Source organism: Eriocheir sinensis, chromosome 43, assembly GCF_024679095.1.
Source record: "Eriocheir sinensis breed Jianghai 21 chromosome 43, ASM2467909v1, whole genome shotgun sequence".
In the NCBI taxonomy this organism is placed as follows: domain Eukaryota; kingdom Metazoa; phylum Arthropoda; class Malacostraca; order Decapoda; family Varunidae; genus Eriocheir; species Eriocheir sinensis.
In genome coordinates this window covers 7,352,306-7,371,083 of record NC_066551.1, presented here as the reverse complement: position 1 = coordinate 7,371,083, position 18,778 = coordinate 7,352,306, and the positions used below count along the sequence as shown (strand labels likewise).

At 41.7% G+C, this 18,778-nt stretch overlaps 1 protein-coding gene across 2 annotated transcripts in view; it reads right to left on the bottom strand.

The window, feature by feature from the left end:
- Positions 1-18,778, bottom strand: part of LOC127010418 (uncharacterized) — a 105,699-nt gene that overhangs the window by 69,587 nt on the left and 17,334 nt on the right. For both annotated transcript variants that reach the window (XM_050884483.1, XM_050884482.1), the window contains exon 2: positions 2,182-2,369. In XM_050884483.1, coding sequence (XP_050740440.1) covers positions 2,182-2,269 — 88 coding nt within the window. In that variant the 5' untranslated portion in view covers positions 2,270-2,369. The remainder of the gene's footprint in view (positions 1-2,181; positions 2,370-18,778) is intronic.

The following is an 18,778-nucleotide window of genomic DNA, read 5'->3' as shown; positions in this document are numbered from 1 at the left end:
AAATTCGTCGTGTCATTATTATTATCATTATCATTATTATTATTATTATTATTATTATTATTATTATTATTATTATTATTATTATTATTATTTTCATTATTATTATTATTATTATTATTATTATTGTCATCATTATTATTATTATTGTTGTTTTGTTATTATCATTATCATTATAAGTATTAGTATTATCAGAATCAGCATCATTATCTTAGCATTATCATCGTTATAATTAATTAACGCTATTTCTAAAGCTCCTGTGATGTTGACGCAACCCTTGACTGTGATATGGCAAAAAGACACAGACAAAACTACTCACTCATTGCAGCAGCCACTCACGCCGCACTTTTATTCCTGCAACACCGATGAAAAGGTCACAACTCACTTGCACCAGTCAGATTCAGGACAAAGCTTCCCGTCGACTGTGCCGGATGTTGGTGTGTTCCATCCTGCTCCGGCAAGTGTTGTGATTTAGGTTGGTATTGTTAAAGGCTTCCACCTCCCACATCAACTATTTCCGAAGGCCAAAAAGGAGATCAGTCGGGTTCTAGTGAGTGATATTTTAAGTTCAAGGTACAGAAGAAGGGTCAGACTACCACCAGGGTCAAAAAACTACTCCTGGAAATGCTCAAAGCTCCTACGAAAGCCTTGGCAAATATGTGAACTTGGGCGACGAAATGTTTTAAAATACGACTCTTTATCTCGCCACCTGGTCTTTTCTCGCTCCTGATTTCTCTTACAGTTTCTGGGTTGCCACTTTGTTACTTTGGTTGTCAATCTGATGTGTGTTCCACGCATGATATGATCCTCCCAAATCCCTTAATCCTTGATCGCCATTAAAATATATTGAACCATTCTATGAACCGCAATCCATGTTGCTCGATGCATGTCTGAGACACTCCCAGTATTTTGTTTTCTCCACTCCTCTTACTTCCTGTCTATAACATTTTTATCTCCATTCCTCTGAGCTTCTTTATAAACATTTTAAGAGGCGCCAAGTTTCTTATCCGTATATATATGTGACAGGCTGCTCTTCGTATCATGTTTATAAGAAAAATTGCTCTAATCCATTCCTGTTTACTTTCTGAATATTACATTTTTCGAAGTCTGGCTTTGCACGGATTGTTTGTTTATGACGTGTGTATTCCTCTAAGCTTTCAAGTATTTTGTTCCTGATCGTATTTGGTCGGACTGTGAAGTTCCTAGATAATTTTCTGTAACTGATTGATTGATTGATTAGGATACATAATCGTGGCGCCGCAACAGCAGTCGTCATTTGGCACATATCAATTTCTAAAAGCGAGATTATTTAATCAACTAATCTAAGGTTGTTAAGGTATTCATTGATAGCTGTTTACTCTTTCATATCCTCTTTTATGTTAATTAATACAATGATGTCATATTCCCAGGCTCTATGCACTGTGCAAATCTGCAAACATGTTGCTTATTTTGGAGCTCGCTGAAATATGGAATTGCCTGCATCTTTGATGAGGTCAATAGTTACGCCATCCTTTGCTTTGTTACTACTCTTTCTTTCAAAAACTTTTTTACTCCATTCATGGTTAACAGGGAACTTTCAAGTTCAGCGAACCACTCTCCTCCCCGCCATACTTCTGCCCCTTGATCCCTGTAGAATGCGGGTTAAAGTTTTTACCGCAACGCTGTCCACTTCCATTGAATTCGTGACATCGCTATTCTTATTGTATTAAGTAAATGCCTGATATTAGGCAATGCTCTATCTTCTCTGGGTTATTTTTTTTTCTGCTACTCTACATTTCATTCGACCTTGTCCAGGTTAAACTTTATGGATAATACTATCTTTCCTATTGTTGGTCAGGTCTGTCAACTTTGTTTTGTCCATTCTAGCTCGTAATTTCATATATCTGAACGTTTTTATCAGATGTTTTACTCCTTTAGTTTACTGCCACTATTAGTGTTGTTCCCATTACAGTTTTAGGTAATTTAGTTATTTAATTCCTCCATGTCTCATTTAACCTTAGCGAGTATATTCGATAAATTTTTCTACATCTTTAAACTAAATTCATCAGCCTTCATCTCGTTCCTATACCAAAATGGTGCCTTTCTATTTCACCAATTCTTACTGCGTGATATCTTGGTTGGCTTTACCTGATGAACGTAGTACCGAAGGCTACCGAGGACCGAGACACCTGAGCTCCGCCTTACCTTCATCTGTGAGTGTCGGTGCGCTGGCCACGAGGACCAGCAGCAGGCACAGGTAGGCGGGGAGGCAGGCCCACGACGACCCCTCCATCTCCGCGGCGAGCGTGGCCTCTCCGACCTTCCCTGCGACGGGTCACCTGCCGCCTCACACGCAGGTAGTCATCGGAGCAGCGGGAGTCTGGCTGTTGCTGCTGGGGAGAGACACGCAAAGGTAAGGCAGGTGTATCAGGAGACGGAAAGGTCACATGAGGTTAAGCAGCACGTCCACGCCTTCCTACCTCCCACACACACACACACAAATGAAACTCTGCCCACAACAATCACTTAACTTCCCTCCCTCAGGCCTTCCGTTCACATCTTTACCTCCAGCTCGTTCCTTCACTTTTTACCTTCCATGTCCCAGCCCTTACCACCACCACCACCACCACTACACCTAACAACGCGTCTAGGCCCATTTCCACGCCCCATTACGCGCATCCACCCCTCAAGTAGCACCATAACACCACGCCCCACTAAAGGTCTCCACGCCTCCTTCACCACCACCATCACCACCACGCCCCATCAGAGGTATCCACGCTTCTACACCCACCAACACCACAGCCACCACACACACCACACACCAACATATGTTTCTACACCACTGCTATCACCCTTCCACACCACCACAACCCTACCCCTCGCCTGCCTCCACCAACACCCTTACCCCCCCTCCCCCAAAGGTTTCCACGCCTCCACCTCCACTCGGCATCACAATCAACACAATCCCAGCAGCTTTCGTGGCCGACAGCTGGATAACTGCCACGTGTCCGCAGAGTTTTACGCCCTCAGAGTAATTATTCAGTTCAGGTTAGAGAGTTGTGTTTTGTTGGACACCTACGCACGCACACGCACACGCAAACACACACGCACAGTAGTTCAGCGTTGTTAATTGAGAGAATTTTAAACTCGTATTTGTGTTCGTATTGTGTTGCAAATAGAGTTTAGTTTGGCTGTGTGCGTGTATATTTGAATCTATGTTAATCTGTCTGACATCCACACAAATACACACACACACACTCTCTCTCTCTCTCTCTCTCTCTCTCTCCACCCACACGACCCCCACACACCCACACCCACACACACACACACACACACACACACATTTTCCTATTTATGGTGTGAGTAATAAATGCGAGTTTCCGTTGGCCGTTGTTAGGAAATGAGAGATGAATTACAGAGCGTTTTCTTTCACTTTTTTCCTCTCTCTCTCTCTTTCGAAAGTGAGAGTTTACGTTTTTGTGAACTATTGTGGCAACGCTGTATTTTATTTGCTCTTCCTGTCTTTTGTTGTCAGCTTTGTGTTCGTTTGTTATTCTGTTTCTGTTGTTGCTTGCTTGCTTACTTGCTTACTTGCTTTTTTTATTTACGTTTTTATTGTTTTTTGGGGGGTAGGTACCATCGTAAGAGCGACATTTTTATTTTTATTTTTCTCTTCTCCGTTTTTACATTCTTTTCGTGCTTCCATATTTCTTCTATTTCTTCTTCGTTTTCGTCCTTCTCTTCTTCCCCTCTTTCTAATTCTACTTTCAATTTACCTTTCGTCTTTTGCTATATCTTTATCTTATCTTTTTTTTGCATTTTTTTCGTGTTTCTATATTTCTTCTCTACTTCGTTTTCGTCCTTATATTCTTCCACTTTTTTTAATTCTATCTTCAATTTACCTTACGTCTTTTGCTATATCTTTATCTTATCTTTTTTTTTGCATTTTTCCGTGCCTATACTTTTTTCTCTTCTTCGTTTCCGTCCTTTCTTTCTCCTCCTCTTTTAATTCTATCTTCAATTTTCCTTACGTCTTTTGCTCTCGAAACTGAATCCTAAAATCTCATTCCATTTTTTTTACCATTTTCTCTTTTTTTCTTATCTTCATTTCTTTCTTGCCTTCCTTTTCCTTGCCTTCATTTTCCTTGCCTTCATTTTCCTTGCCTTCATTTTCCTTGCCTTCATTTTCCTTGCCTTCATTTTCCTTGCCTTCATTTTCCTTGCCTTCATTTTCCTTGCCTTCATTTTCCTTGCCTTCATTTTCCTTGCCTTCATTTTCCGTGCCTTCATTTTCCGTGCCTTCATTTTCCGTGCCTTCATTTTCCGTGCCTTCATTTTCCGTGCCTTCATTTTCCGTGCCTTCATTTTCCGTGCCTTCATTTTCCGTGCCTTCATTTTCCGTGCCTTCATTTTCCGTGCCTTCATTTTCCGTGCCTTCATTTTCCGTGCCTTCATTTTCCGTGCCTTCATTTTACTTGCCTTCATTTTACTTGCCTTCATTTTACTTGCCTTCATTTTACTTGCCTTCATTTTACTTGCCTTCATTTTACTTGCCTTCATTTTACTTGCCTTCATTTTCTTTCCCTTTTTTATGATTGTTCCATTTCTTTCTTCCAGCCTTTATTCATTTTCTAGACTTTCTCCTGTGCATTAGTTTGCCATATCTCTTCAATTCAATATATTCTCCTTCTCCTCTTCCTCCTACTTCTCTTCTTTCACCACCATCCTCCTCCTTCTACATCCTCTTTTACTTTTCACTAACCAAATCCTCTTCTGGTCTTCGTAATCCTCGCTTTTTCATCTCATTCCCTTCACCCCTCCTCTGATGTGACCTTTATTTTCCTCCTCTTTCCCTTCCCTCTCTTTAACCTCAATTCTCATCATTTTCCTCTGGCTGATCTCCTTCCCTCAATTATTTTCCATGCATTTATACAACCATTTTAACCCTGCTATTGCGTTTTTCCTCCTTCTCTCTCCCTCTCCTCTCTCTCTTTCTCTTCTGCATTTCACAATCCTCGACGCTTTACGCTTTCATCGGCAGTTCTCTCATCTCCCTCTTCTTCTCCTCCTCCTCCTCCTTCCCTCCGTTATCACGCTCTTTCTACCTCCTCCCGTCTCGCAACTCTCTCTATTCAATTTCCTCAGAGCTCGTATCTCTAATTTCCTATTTCCCGTCTCTATTTTGAGCTGTCACATACCCGAGTCTCCTGTTTGATACCTCTCTTATCTCCCGCCGGCAGGGGAGACTCAACTAAAGGATGAGAAAGAGAATGAAAGCAAAAAGGGACGAGAGAAAGAACAAGAGATGACGCAAAGCGGGTGTGAGAGAGAGAGAGAGAGAGAGAGAGAGAGAGAGAGAGAGAGAGAGAGAGAGAGAGAGAGAGAGAGAGAGAGAGAGAGAGAGAGAGAGAGAGAGAGAGAGAGAGAGAGAGAGAGAGAGAGAGAGAGAGAGAGAGAGAGAGAGAGAGAGAGAGAGAGAGAGAGAGAGAGAATGAAAAACCAGACAGATACAGACAGACAGACAGACAGAGACTGGGATGAAACAGATTACACACAAATATGCATTCATACATATATACATTCATAAACACACATATGCATACATAAACGTGTACACAAAACACATAACTGAAAAAAAAATACAAAAGACGGAAATCCTAAACACAAGCAGAGATTCACCGAGAAAACAGAGGAGAGGAAAAAAAAGAGGCACAGACAAAATGATAAAGAGCGGAAAGAGAGACAGAGAGAAGATTAATTAAAAGCACACCAGATTTAGAACGAAAGCAACGAGATGGAGGAAAAAGAGGAGACTGAAAAAGGAGAAATAGGAGACCAAGGTTAAAAAAAAGAAGAGTTGGAGGAGAAAATAAACAGCTATATAAAAAGCTACACGTAAATTAACATACAAAAGGTGAACAACAAAAGGGGAGGAGGAAAAAGAGGAGACTAAAGGTAACATAAGAGAAATAATGGAGGAGAAAAAATGAGAAAAAAAACATAAAAATTAACAGGCAAAAAGGTGAATAAAAAATGGAGGAGGAAAAACAGAAGACTAAAAGTAACAAAAGAGAAATGACTGAAGGAAAAAAAAGATAAAAAAACATGAAAATCAACATGCAAAGGGAGAGCAGAGTGAAAAAAAAAATCATCACCAGGCCACGAGAAAGAAAAATACATGAAAAATAAATCACAGCAAAGAGGCAACAATGAAAATGGGAAAAGGTGAGCAGGAAAGATAGACTCCATAATTTTTTCTAACCAAGAGAGGAAAAAAATGTCCACACACGTCAATTTTCTCTCCTGCAAACTGACACTAAGGGGGGGGGGGGGGGAGAGAGAGAGAGAGAGAGAGAGAGAGAGAGAGAGAGAGAGAGAGAGAGAGAGAGAGAGAGAGAGAGAGAGAGAGAGAGAGAGAGAGAGAGAGAGAAAGAGAGAAAAGAGAGAGAGAGAGAGAGAGAGAGAGAGAGAGAGAAAGCGTTGGGAGGTGAGAGATGAGTAAGATTAATTGATGCATGAGAACAGGAAGTTGGTGATGAAGAAGGAAGAGGCAGAGGACATGAGGGACAAGAGGAGGAGGAGGAGGAGGAGGAGGAGGAGGAGGAGGACGAGAAAGAAGAAAGGGAAAAGAAAAAAATGGAAGATGTCGATGAAACGAAGAATAAAAGACAAAAAGAAGAGAGAGAGAAAAAGAGGAAAACGGAGGAAGACAAGAGAAGACGAAGAAAAAAGCAAGAGTGATCGACAGACGGAGGAAGAAAAAGTGAGAGATAAGCAGAAGAAAAGAGAGGAGGAAAAACTAAACGGGAGATAAAAAGAAGGAGACAAATGGAAGCAATGCAAGAAAAAAACAAGAAAGCAATCCAGAGAATGCAAATAGAGAGAGAGAGAGAGAGAGAGAGAGAGAGAGAGAGAGAGAGAGAGAGAGAGAGAGAGAGAGAGAGAGAGAGAGAGAGAGAGAGAGAGAGAGAGAGAGAGAGAGAGAATGGTCGAAGCCAGTGATGTGAAAGAAGAGGGACATAAAGAAAGAAGGTAAGAGGAGGAGAAGGAGGAGGAAGAGGAAGAAGAGGAGGAGGCGAGGAAGGAAGAACAAAAAGAAGACAAGAAGCAGGAAGGAAAGGAGATAAGATGAAAACGTGAAGGGTTGAATAGACAGTAACCAATAACAGAAGGAGGAAGGAAAAAAGGGATTAGAGGAAAGGAAAGCAAGAAGGGAGGACGAAACGGAGTACTAAGAAAGGAATCGAATAGAGGCAAGTGATTGAAAGAGAACAGGAGGAGGGAAAGATCTGATAATAGTGGATAGAAATATGAAAAGGTTAAAGTAAGAAAACGAGAATAGAGATATACGAGGAGGATAATATAGTTACGTGAGGAAGAAAAAAAAATGTGGGGATTATAAATTAAGAGATTACCAGAGTAGGAAAAATTTATTCGCTTTTATGTAGAAATAGAAGAGATACGAAAAAGAGAAAAGTAATATTAAACAAAAAAAAGGGGAAAGAAGAGAAGAAGAGGAAGGGAGAGTAAAAGGAAATGAAGTGAAGGGGTATGAAGGGTAGTAGAAGGGAATGAGGATAGAAAGAGAAAACTGAAAATAATGTAAATAATGAAGGTAAAAGATAGTTAATGTGGGAAGGAGCGCCATTTCACACACACACACACACACACACACACACACACACACACACACACACACACACACACACACACACACACAGACACACACACACAGACACACACACACAGACACACACACACACACACACACACACACACACACACACACACAAACACACACACACAGACACACACACACAGACACACACACACAGACACACACACACAGACACACACACACAGACACACACACACAGACACACACACACACACACACACACACACACACACACACACACTACTTTACGCAATGAGAAAAACATCACCACCACCACCACCATCACCATAACAACAACCGTAGTACACATTCACAAATAACTAAAACATTAAAGGACAAAATAATATGACCCAAAATAACAACAACAAATTCTAAAGTGCCAGTTCTTTACACTCTCATTGACTTTTAACTTTAACATTAAACAGAGCAAAAAAAGATAAAATAAAAACTAATCGCACTTCTACGCTTTCAAAAATATATATATTCATTACAACACCAAGAGGTTAAAAAAAAAAGAGAGAACTGGGGCAATTAAAAATATAAAAAACACGAATCTTTTTTTAATTTTTCACGGACTAGTTTCACATTTTTCCCCCGCCCAAACAAACGCTATTTTTTTCCTTACACTCTTTTCAACCTTTTTTAAACAAGCCAAACATCATCCTCTATGCATGAGTAGTTTTTTTTTAGCCAGTTTGCATTTTTTTACTTTATTTTCCTCGTGCATTTTTCATTTTCTATTTTCTGCTACGCGTTTTCTTTTTTTCTCTCTTTTTTTTTTATCTACCATCACGTCGCGAAGAGGAGATTGTTTTCCCTCCACGTCACCTCCTTCTCCGGCACATATTTGAGGAGGAGGAGGAAGAGGAGGAGGAGGAAGAGGAGGAGGAGGAAGAGGAGGTACAAAGGAAGAACAAAAGGAGGGGGGGTGGAGTACGAAGAGAAAGGAAAGTTACAAAGGCAGAGGGTAGGGAGGAGGAAGAGGAGGAAGAGGAGGAGGAGGAGGAGCAGAAGGAGACGAGAAAGGAGAAAAAAAGAGGGAGAGAAAAAAGAGAGAAAGAAGAGAAAGAAGAGAAAAAAGAGGGACAGAGAAAAAAGAAAGGAGAAAGAAAAGAGAAAGAAGAGAAAAAAGAGGGAGTGAGAGAAAAAAGAAAGGAGAAAGAAAAGAGAAAGCAGTAATAAGGAGAAGAAAAAAAGAGAGAAAAAAGGAAGGAGAAAAAAGAGAAAGTAGAGAAAGAAGAGAAAAAAAAAGTGAGAAAAAAGAATGGAGAAAGAAAAGAGAAAGCAGAGAAAGAAGAGAAAAAAAAAGTGAGAAAAAAGAAAGGAGAAAGAAAAAGAGAAACAATGAGTGAGAAGCAAATGAAGATAAAGGAGAAGCAAGAAGACGAGAAAGAAAACGTAGAAGGAAGAAGAAGAGGAAGGAGGAGGAAGAACAAGGTTAATAAGAAGACAAAGGAAAAATAAACCAAAAAAAAAAAAAAGAGGAAAAAGAAAGAGGAAAATATTGCTAAAACAGTCTCCCTGATAAGCTTGACATTGCATAGACTCAGACCCGATATTTAGGTAGAGAAGCTTTTAAAAGGGAGGGACGAAGGAGGAGGAGGAGGGAAAGAAGGCAAAAAAAGAGGAGAGGAAAATAGAAGAGAAGAAAGGAAGGCAAAATGAAAGGATAGGAGAAAAGAAGCGAAGAAAAGAAAGAGAGCAAAAAGAATAGAGGAAAAATGCGAAAGAGGAAAGGAGGCAAATTGAGGAGAGGAAAAAAGAAGAGAAGAAAGGAAGGAAGGCAAAATGAGAGGATAGGAGAAGAGAAACGAAGAGAGGAAAGAAGGCAAAGAGAGAGGAGGAAAAAAAAGCGAAGAGAGGAATGAAGGCAAAGAGAGAGGAGGAAAAATAGCGAAGAAAGGAATGAAGGCAAAGAGAGAGGAGGAAAAGAGGCAAAGAAAGGAAATGACGCAAAAAAAAAAAAGAGAAGAGGAAAAGGGAAGCGAAGAAAGAAGGAAAAGAGGAAAAAAGAAACGAAAAAAGAAATGAAGGCAAGGAGAAAAAATAGAAAAAACGAAGCAAAGAAAGGAAGACAGGCAGTGAGTTCGAAGGAAAAGGGAGGGAGGGATGGAACGAAAGGAAAGTGAGGGAAGAATTCAACCAAGCATGCTGGGAACGAACGGAGGAGACAAGACTGCATACGCAAATAACTTCGGAAGAAAGAGGAGAGGAAGAAGGAGATAAAAAAGAAGTTAGGAGGGAGAGAGAATGAGGCTCCGGGGATGATGAGGAAGATAGGAGGAAGGAGAGGAGGAATGAAGAGGGAGACAGAAACGGCGGAATAAATAAAGAAGAGAAAGAGGAAGATACGAGAAGCGATCGACTAATGATATGAAGCGAGTAAGATAGCGAATGGTGGATGGAGAGAGAGAGAGAGAGAGAGAGAGAGAGAGAGAGAGAGAGAGAGAGAGAGAGAGAGAGAGAGAGAGAGAGAGAGAGAGAGAGAGAGAGAGAGAGAGAGAGAGAGAGAGAAAACGAAAAATATATGCGAAAAGAAAGAAAAATGAAGGAAAGAATGAAAGAAAAAGAATAAAGGAAGGAGGGAATGAGAGAGAGAGAGAGAGAGAGAGAGAGAGAGAGAGAGAGAGAGAGAGAGAGAGAGAGAGAGAGAGAGAGAGAGAGAGAGAGAAAACAAACGGACTAGAATCGAACACTAAGGAAAATAAAGCATTCAGTCAAAAAAAAGATTAAAACAACACAGGAGGAAATCAGAGAAACAGACGGAGGAAAAGGGGAAAGAAGAAGAGAAACAAAGGAAAGGAGAGGAGAGAAAGGGTGAGGAGAGCAAAGGAGAGAAAAGGAGAGGAAATGAAAGGAAAAGAGAAAAGGAGAGAGAGAGAGAGAGAGAGAGAGAGAGAGAGAGAGAGAGAGAGAGAGAGAGAGAGAGTGTGAAAGGTGATCGAAGGAAGGAAACTGGAGAGGAAGTGCCCGTCTCCTTCCTTCTCCTTGCCCCTCCCTCTTTCCTCCTTCTTCTCTCCTTTCTTTCCTCCTCCTCTCCTTCCTTTCCTCCGACATGCTTCTGTTTACCGAGGTCGAAGGCAAACACACACACGTCGCCGGTGAGCTCTTTCTCTTTCTGCCTCTCCTTCTTCTTCTTCTTCCTTCCTTCCTTCCTTCCTTCCTTCCTTCCTTCCTTCCTTCCTTTTCTCTCTCTCTCTCTCTCGATTTTCTTCCTTTTCTCCTCTCCTTGTTCTTCTTGTTTCGTTTCGTCTTATCTCAACCTTTCTCTCCTCTCCTTTCCTTTGTTTCTCCTCTTCTATTATCTATTCCTTACCTCGTTCCTCTCCTTTCCTCCTGTGTTGCTGTAATCTTTTTTTTTTTTTGTCTCCTTTATTTTCCCTAGTGTTCATTTCTTGTCCGTCTCTCTCTCTCTCTCTCTCTGGCTACAACAAGACCCTCCCAGATGGCCCATAAGTCACCTGCATAATTTAGCTGTTAGTTCACCTGGCCGGGGATTTACCTAACACCTGAAGCCCCTCCCGAGCCATGCCACCACAGCGAAGGTGATACGTGTGTGTGTGTGTGTGTGTGTGTGTGTGTGTTGTGTGGTAGTGGTCGTAGAGATGGTCGTGGTAGTTGTATCAGTAGTAGTAGTAGTAGTAGCAGGAGAAAGTCTTTGTAGCTAATAATAATAATAATAATAATAATAATAATAATAATAATAATAATAATAATAATAATAATAATAAAATTGCCGTAAAATCCCCAATCCTTTGCCATTCAGCCACGAGCGGGCGGCGGCGAGCGAGGATCCCGAGCAATGAAAATTAATCTCGTCCGCTCAGGTTTTAATCGCGGTATCACTTGGGAAAACGTTGCACCGCGGGAAAAAAAAGTCGTGACCGGGATAATAAAAAAGGTTGGAGTTTATATATAAAGTGAAAACAGTTTGGCATTGAACGCGAATAATATTAAATGTGCGTCCCTCTCCAGTCACCGCGAACACTGAGGAGAGTTTCCCGTATCATAACACGGTTTTATATTTCATCACTCGTATGGGTGAGGTGGTTGTGGTGGTGATGGTTGTGGCGGCGGTAGCTGTGGTGGTAGTGGCTGTGGTGGTGATGGTTGTGGTGATAGTTGTTGTTGTGGTGGTGCTGGTGGTTGTCGTGGTGGTGGTTGTGGTGGTTGTGGTGGTGGTGGTTGTGGTGGTGATGGTTGTGGATAGTGATGGTTGTGGATAGTGATGGTTGTGGATAGTGATGGTTGTGGATAGTGATGGTGATGATTGTGGTAACGATGGCTGTGGTGGTGATGGTTGTGGTAATGATGGTTGTGGTGGTGGTGTGGTAGAAATGGTAGTATTTGTCTATCAGGAGACCAACAACGATTCTTACTTTCCATTTTCGTTCTGATAAACGTGAAAACTGTCTCGACTTGGTCTTGGTTTGGCTCGCTTTTAGTTTTTGTTTTGTTTTCATAGTCGTGTATACAATTTCTGATGAGGGTTCGACAAGCTCTGAAGCTGTGCAGGTGCCTTTCATGGGCTTGGGCTGTGTCGTCCTCTATACTCAAATTACAAATCTTTTTCATCAAATTTACTGCGCTTTCACCCTCTGTGAGCATCCATGAACGATCCGCGGCACCATTCAATCGCCGATACCTCATGGGAACCGTTGACCCCTCTAATTTAAGGAATTTGCGTCCAGCACGTCGATTGTAATGACGTTTAGTTGGTCTTCCGCGGCAAGGGCAGTCCACGCGCTAGGTTGAAGCCTTCCTACATTCTGGCATCAGGGACATTCTCAGTACCGATCATGAAATTAATTAAGGTCAATAGTAACAAATCAAGTTGGTTATTTTTTTGCATAGTTGATTAAGAAGTTATTCCTCAGTCACTTCGAATAGACTGCAAACCTCTCAGTGCCATGAGGAGAAAGACAGTGAATACGAATAAAAAAAATATGACGAAGAAAAACAAAACAATTGAAATAGCAAGAGAAGAATATTTTAATGGTCTTTGAAAAAGTAATATGAAAACGAAGTAGACGGTCAAGAGAATGAGGTCAACACACACACACACACACACACACACACACACACACACACACACACACACACACACACACACACGATGCGGTCCATCACACAGCATAAAAGAAATCCATTGAATGACGGAAACAGGAACATCACCAGCGGCACATGACGCCAGACAGAAAATGCGCTCCGGGAAAAACAAACAAAAGAGTCTGTGTAAAATCAGAGAATTCGATATATTCTGTTTCACGTTCATGGTGTTGTCGTTCGTGTGTGAGGAGAATCCAAACCAGTGAATGAAATGTATTAAAAATCAAGAGTTGTTTGTAGTTAGGAATTTTGGGCGTAATATAAAGTGAAGTTAGAAGGGCTACAAGTCAGGGAAGGTTTATATTAAGTTAAGAGACGGTTGAAGTCAAGTTAGGGAAAGTTTCAATTGACAAGTATGAGAACGGTGATATCGGGGTAAGTTCAAGCTAAGTTAGGAAAGGTTAAAGTTGAGTTGAAGTTGAGAAGTCAGGGGTGGCTAGCGTTAAGAAGTTGGGGATGATAATATTATGATAGCTAAAAAGTTTCCCTTTGAACTGAAGTACGCGGGAACAAATGATATACTGCTTCCCCGCGAGTGTTGTCTTAATGTTCTGCTTCGTCTCCGCTGAGCCGCCACTCGGAGTCAGGGGTCAACGCGGATCAAGGTTGTGGCTTGGGATTTATTACTAAGGTTGGTATTCTTAGACAGTTCCGACTCACATAACTATTTCCAAGGGCCAAAAATGAGATCAGTCGGGTTCTAATGAGTGTTTTTGTAGGTTCATGCCACAGCAGAAGGGTCAAACTACCACTAGGGTCAATAAATTACCCCTGGAAATGCCCGAAACTCCTACGAAAGCCTTGTCAAATGTGTGCTGGGGCGCCGGAGTGTTTAAAAATATGGCCCTTAGGATCGGACTCCCTGACGTCACGTGGCGGCACTGGGGTTCGAACTTCCTCTCCTCGGCTCTTCATATCCAAGGCCTCGTGCTCTAACCCAATCAGCCACGCGACGCTGCCGACTGTTACACTTTTCCTCGTGGCGAGTTAAAAATCTTCAAGGACGAGAGATTTAATTCCAAGTTTTCTTTCCCTCCTCTTTAATTCAGCTGCTCAAGGACGAGTTTTATGCTGGATCCAAATGTAATATTCACTGAGTTGTAAGAGACAAGTTTGTGCTGAGACGGATTCGTATCTTGCCGAGCCGGAGTCGTTCCAATTGAATCTTCGTAGCAAAGCCGAAGCGGAGTAAATCACGATATACTGAAGACGAAGAAAAGGCCTGAGTGCGGCTGTGTTTAAGGATACGCGATCTGTATATCTGTTCAAACATTCCTCTACCTGTATTTATCAATTCGCTCATCATATCCACCCACGTGTCGTTTTGCCTTTCTATCTATCTATATATCTGCTCCTTTATCTATCTATCCCGCAGTCTATCTTGCAACTACATACGAACTGACATCGCTATCAACCTTCCTGACCCTCCTCTGCGGGTCACACGTCTGCTGTTTAAACTTTCAGCACCACCTGCCTGTGTCCTGCTCCAAGCCCCTCCTGAGCATGTATACGTAAGGTGGGCAGGACAGGCGAGGTCACAAAAACGCTGCGTGCGGTTGAAAAAGCTCGTGCCTTTGCAGGAAATAAGGTTGAATGCAGGTGGTAAAGGTAAAAATAAGTGATAAAAGAAAATATGTATAAAGGTTACTGATATTTATGAGTTTCACTACAGAGGAGATGGATATATAAAGTGCAGGTATAAGGAGTTTGTATAAGGCATAAAGCAATACATGGTAAAATTATACAGTAGAGGATTGCAAACACGTGGATAGGATCAATGTAGCGGCAGGAAGACCACTGTGTCTGTGTAATGAGAGATACATAGATAGATAAAGATAAAGAGAACAGATACATAAAGAAGAGAGAACATGGAGGGTACAGATTGATAGGGATAGAGATAAATAAACAAGGAATCTCAGCATGCCAGTCCGGAGAGTGACAGGACAAAGCCTTTAGACTGCTGCACCTTGGAGAGTGTGTGTGTGTGTGTGTGTGTGTGTGTGTGTGTGTGTGTGTGTGTGTGTGTGTGTGTGTCTGTGTCTGTGTCTGTGTCTGTGTCTGTGTCTGTGTGTGTGTGTGTGTGTGTGTGTGTAAACTTAGAGAAATCTCACCCACGGGTTTGCTCACTAAGAAAACAATAAACAAAGCAAAAATATCATTCTCAAAACGCCACTAACGAGAGCAGACCAAGAAGCTCCTGCAATAATAACAAAGAATCGGCGAGGAAGGCCAGGGAGGGGAGGGCCAGGAGGAGGGGGGTGCCAGGAGGGGCGGGGAGGGCCAGAAGGAGGGGGGTGCCAGGAAGGGGGGGTGCCAGGAGGGGAGGGGAGGGCCAGGAGGAGGGTGGGGGGGCAGCAACATCAAAACAACAGCTTGAAACTTCACGGCTACCAATTAGGAGAAAGTTTAAAACGAATATTTTATGAGTTTGGCTTCAGGGGAGACAAGAAAGGAAGAAGGAAAACGTGGAGGGAGAACAGGAGCAGGGGAAAGAGCAGGAGGGAGAGAAGGTGGAGGAGAAGCAGGAGGAGCACGAGGAGGAGGAGGAAGAGGAGGAGAAGCAGCACAAGTAATCGTAGGAGATTGGAAGAGCAGGCGACTGAGGGGCCGTTAGCTTGTAGTGAGGCTGTCCGCTGATTTAATCCATCCGTCAGGCGCTGTAGTGGCCTGCGGGACAGATCAAAGCACTCGCCACGCATCAAAGTGAGTCAACGTAACTTTAATTTAAGAGTTGATCATTTTCGAATTAACTACTACTGCTGGAGAGGCTGATGAATGTTGAGAAAAAAATTACAGCAACACCTCGCTGGAACTGGGTAAAGCTTATTTGGAATTCTCGGGTTAGTTGAAGCTCAAGATCTCTGGACAGATCGAGTTACTGGTCTTGTTCAGGTGCTTGAAGACCTGCATCGAATCCCCACGTTGTCTCTTTTCCCAGGTAGCGAAGGTGAGTCGTTTGAATCTTTTTTTTATACAACAGTGCTCTTAACGAAGGTATAATCGTGGCGGCGCGTTGCTGCACTCTCGAGTAATTTCATGTCCTTGTAATTAGGGAACCAGAACTACACTGCGTATTCCTGGAGCTTGAGGAGGAGGAGGAGGAGAGGGAGAAGAGGATGCAAAGGGAAAAAGTTAAGAAAGGAGCTGGATAGAGGAAGAAATTGTACAGGAGAGGAAAACGAAGGGAGAACGGGAAAAGGTGAACGCGGGTGGACAGGTGTTTTCCAGAGACCGAACAGAAGAAAAAGAAAAGATTAAAGAATTTTAGAAAGATATGAAGTGAAAGAGTTAAACGTGTGATGGAGAGGAGGGGATAAGGAAAACAAAAAGGAAATAAGGAAACAAAAAAAGGAAGGATGAACATAATGGAGAGGCATTTTCCAGAGAACGAAAAAAAAAGATAAAAAAGAGGAGGAAAAAGGTTCGGGAAGAGCTATTGGAGGAAAACGGAGGAGGAAGGGGCAGTAGGTAAAAGGGTAAGGAGAGGTAAGACTGTGTGGTTAAGGAAATAGAGATGTAAGGGGGAACTCAAGTGGAAGGAAGATCAAAGGAGAAAGGGAAGAGACGCGGCTCACCAGATAAAGAGGGAATGAAAGCCAGAAGATAAAGTGGAACAAGAGGAGGAAGAGAAGGAGAAGGAGGGGGAAGAAGGAGGAGGAGGAAGCGATATGATGAGCTGCTGTAAGAAGGACGGGGAAATGATTAAGAGAAGAGAATGAAAATAATTGAGACAGGTTAGCTGCGGAAGGGAATAGAGAAAGGAGAAAGACCGAGACAGGAGAAGATAAAGGGAGGAGATGGAGAGACAGGGAAGGGGGAGAAGAGGAGCATTATTAGAAGGAGGAGGAGGAGTATTGGAAAAGTGAAGAGGAGTATTGGATGACGTGGAGAGGAGACAACAAAAGGGAGAAGATGAGGATAGGAAGGAAGAATAAAAAGGGGCGCAGAAGAAGAAAAACAGGTGGATAGAAGATGGAGGAAGATAAAGAGGAGGCATGAGGTGAAGGAGGAGAGGTGGAGATGAGTAATTCTGGGAAAGGAAGGAGAGAAGAGGGAGAAAAGAGACCAAAGAAGAGAGAATAGAGGTGATTTAAAACAGGTGGATAGGAGATGGAGGAAGAGAAAGAGGAATGAGGGGAAGGAGGAGAGGTGGAGGAGAGTAATTCTGGGGAAGGAAGGAGAGAAGAGGAAAAGAAGACTAAATAAGAGGGAGATGTAAAACAGGTGAATAGGAGATAGAGAGAGAGAACCAGAGGAGGGATAAGATGGAGAGAAGGGTAGAAAGGAGCAATATTGGAGGAAGAGAAGAAAAGGAAGAGAAGAGGAGACTAAAGAAGATGGAATGGAGGAGAAGGAGATGGAAAACAGGTGAAGGAGAGAGCACGAGGAGGGATGAGGTGGATCAGGATGAGTGGAGAGGAGCAATGTCGGAGGAAGACGAGACGAAGAGGAGACTTTTATTAATGTTACAGTGATCCCCTCGTGTCCCCTATCACGCCCAGGTACACAGGTAAGGGTCTAATTACCTGAAAACTAACCTGCGCACCTGAGACGAACGGAGGCGGAGAAAGAAAGAGAATGAAAGGAAGAAGAAGAAAGGAGAGGAAGGATTAGAAAAGGAAAAAGAGAAAAGAGTGAATGAAGGAGAAAGAAGGGAGAGGAAAAGAAGTATATATCTGAAGAAGAAGGAAGGGGAATGACCTGAGAGGAGAATGAAGAGAAGGAACGGAGGAGGAATGAGAGATTGAAGAGAAGAGGAAGAAAGAAGAGAAGGATCTGAAGAGGAGGAGAGAGAATTAAAAAGAGGAAGAATGAAAGGAAAAGAAGGAAGAAAGAAAAGAGGAGGAAAGGATAGAAGGATCAGAAGAGGAACAAAGGGGAGGAAGAACAAAAGAAAGGATAAAAAGGACGGAAGATGAAGAAGGGAGAAAAATATCAGAAGAGGAAGAAGAGAAAGGAATGAAAGGAAAAGGAAGAAAGGAGAGAAGGAACGGAATATAAAGCAAGATGAAATAGATTATAAGAGGAAGAAAGAGGAAAAGGAAAAGTGGGTGATAAAATGATGATAATGATAAGGAAGAAGATAGGAGCATAGGAAAAAAAGAAAAATAGAAAGGGTGGAAAGCTCAAATATGTCTAATGAAAAACAGGAACAAATGCAGTAAAAATAAATTACAAAAAGAAGGAAAAAAAGAAGTTATGATGGGGAAGGAAGAGAGGAAACTTAATGATGATGAAAAGAAGAAAATATTGAAGGGAGAATAGTGCAATAACCTTTAGGGAAATAATGAATGGAAAAGATAAAACCCTGGAGGATAATTTTGGGAAGGGGGAGAAACGTGAAGGGAAAGGGGAAAGATTAAGATGAAAATGGCGAATGAGAATGAAGCAAAAATAATAAAGAAAAAACAAAATAAATGGAGAAAAAGGAATGAGAGAAAAGAAACAGGTTAAATGATGATGATGAAGAAAATATGTTAGGAAATAATTAATAGAAAAGAGAAAAGCCTGAAGGATAATTTGGAAAGGGGGAAACATGAAGGGAAAGAGAAAGGGGAAGATAAAAGATGAAAATGGCGTACGAGAAAAAAAGCAAAAAATACAAAGGAAAGAAAAATAAATGGAGAAAAAGGAATGAGAAAAGAAACAGGTTAAATGATGATGATGAAGAAAATATGTTAGGAAATAATTAATAGAGAAGAGAAAAGCCTGAAGGATAATTTTGGGAAGGGGGAGAAACGTGAAGGGAAAGAGAAAGGGGAAGATAAAAGATGAAAATGGCGAATGAGAATGAAGCAAAAATAATAAAGGAAAGAAAAATAAATGGAGAAAAAGGAATGAGAGAAAAGAAACAGGTTTAATAATGATGATGATGAAGAAAATATGTTAGGAAATAATTAATAGAGAAGAGAAAAGCCTGAAGGATAATTTGGAAAGGGGGAAACATGAAGGGAAAGAGAAAGGGGAAGATAAAAGATGAAAATGGCGTACGAGAAAAAAAGCAAAAAATATAAA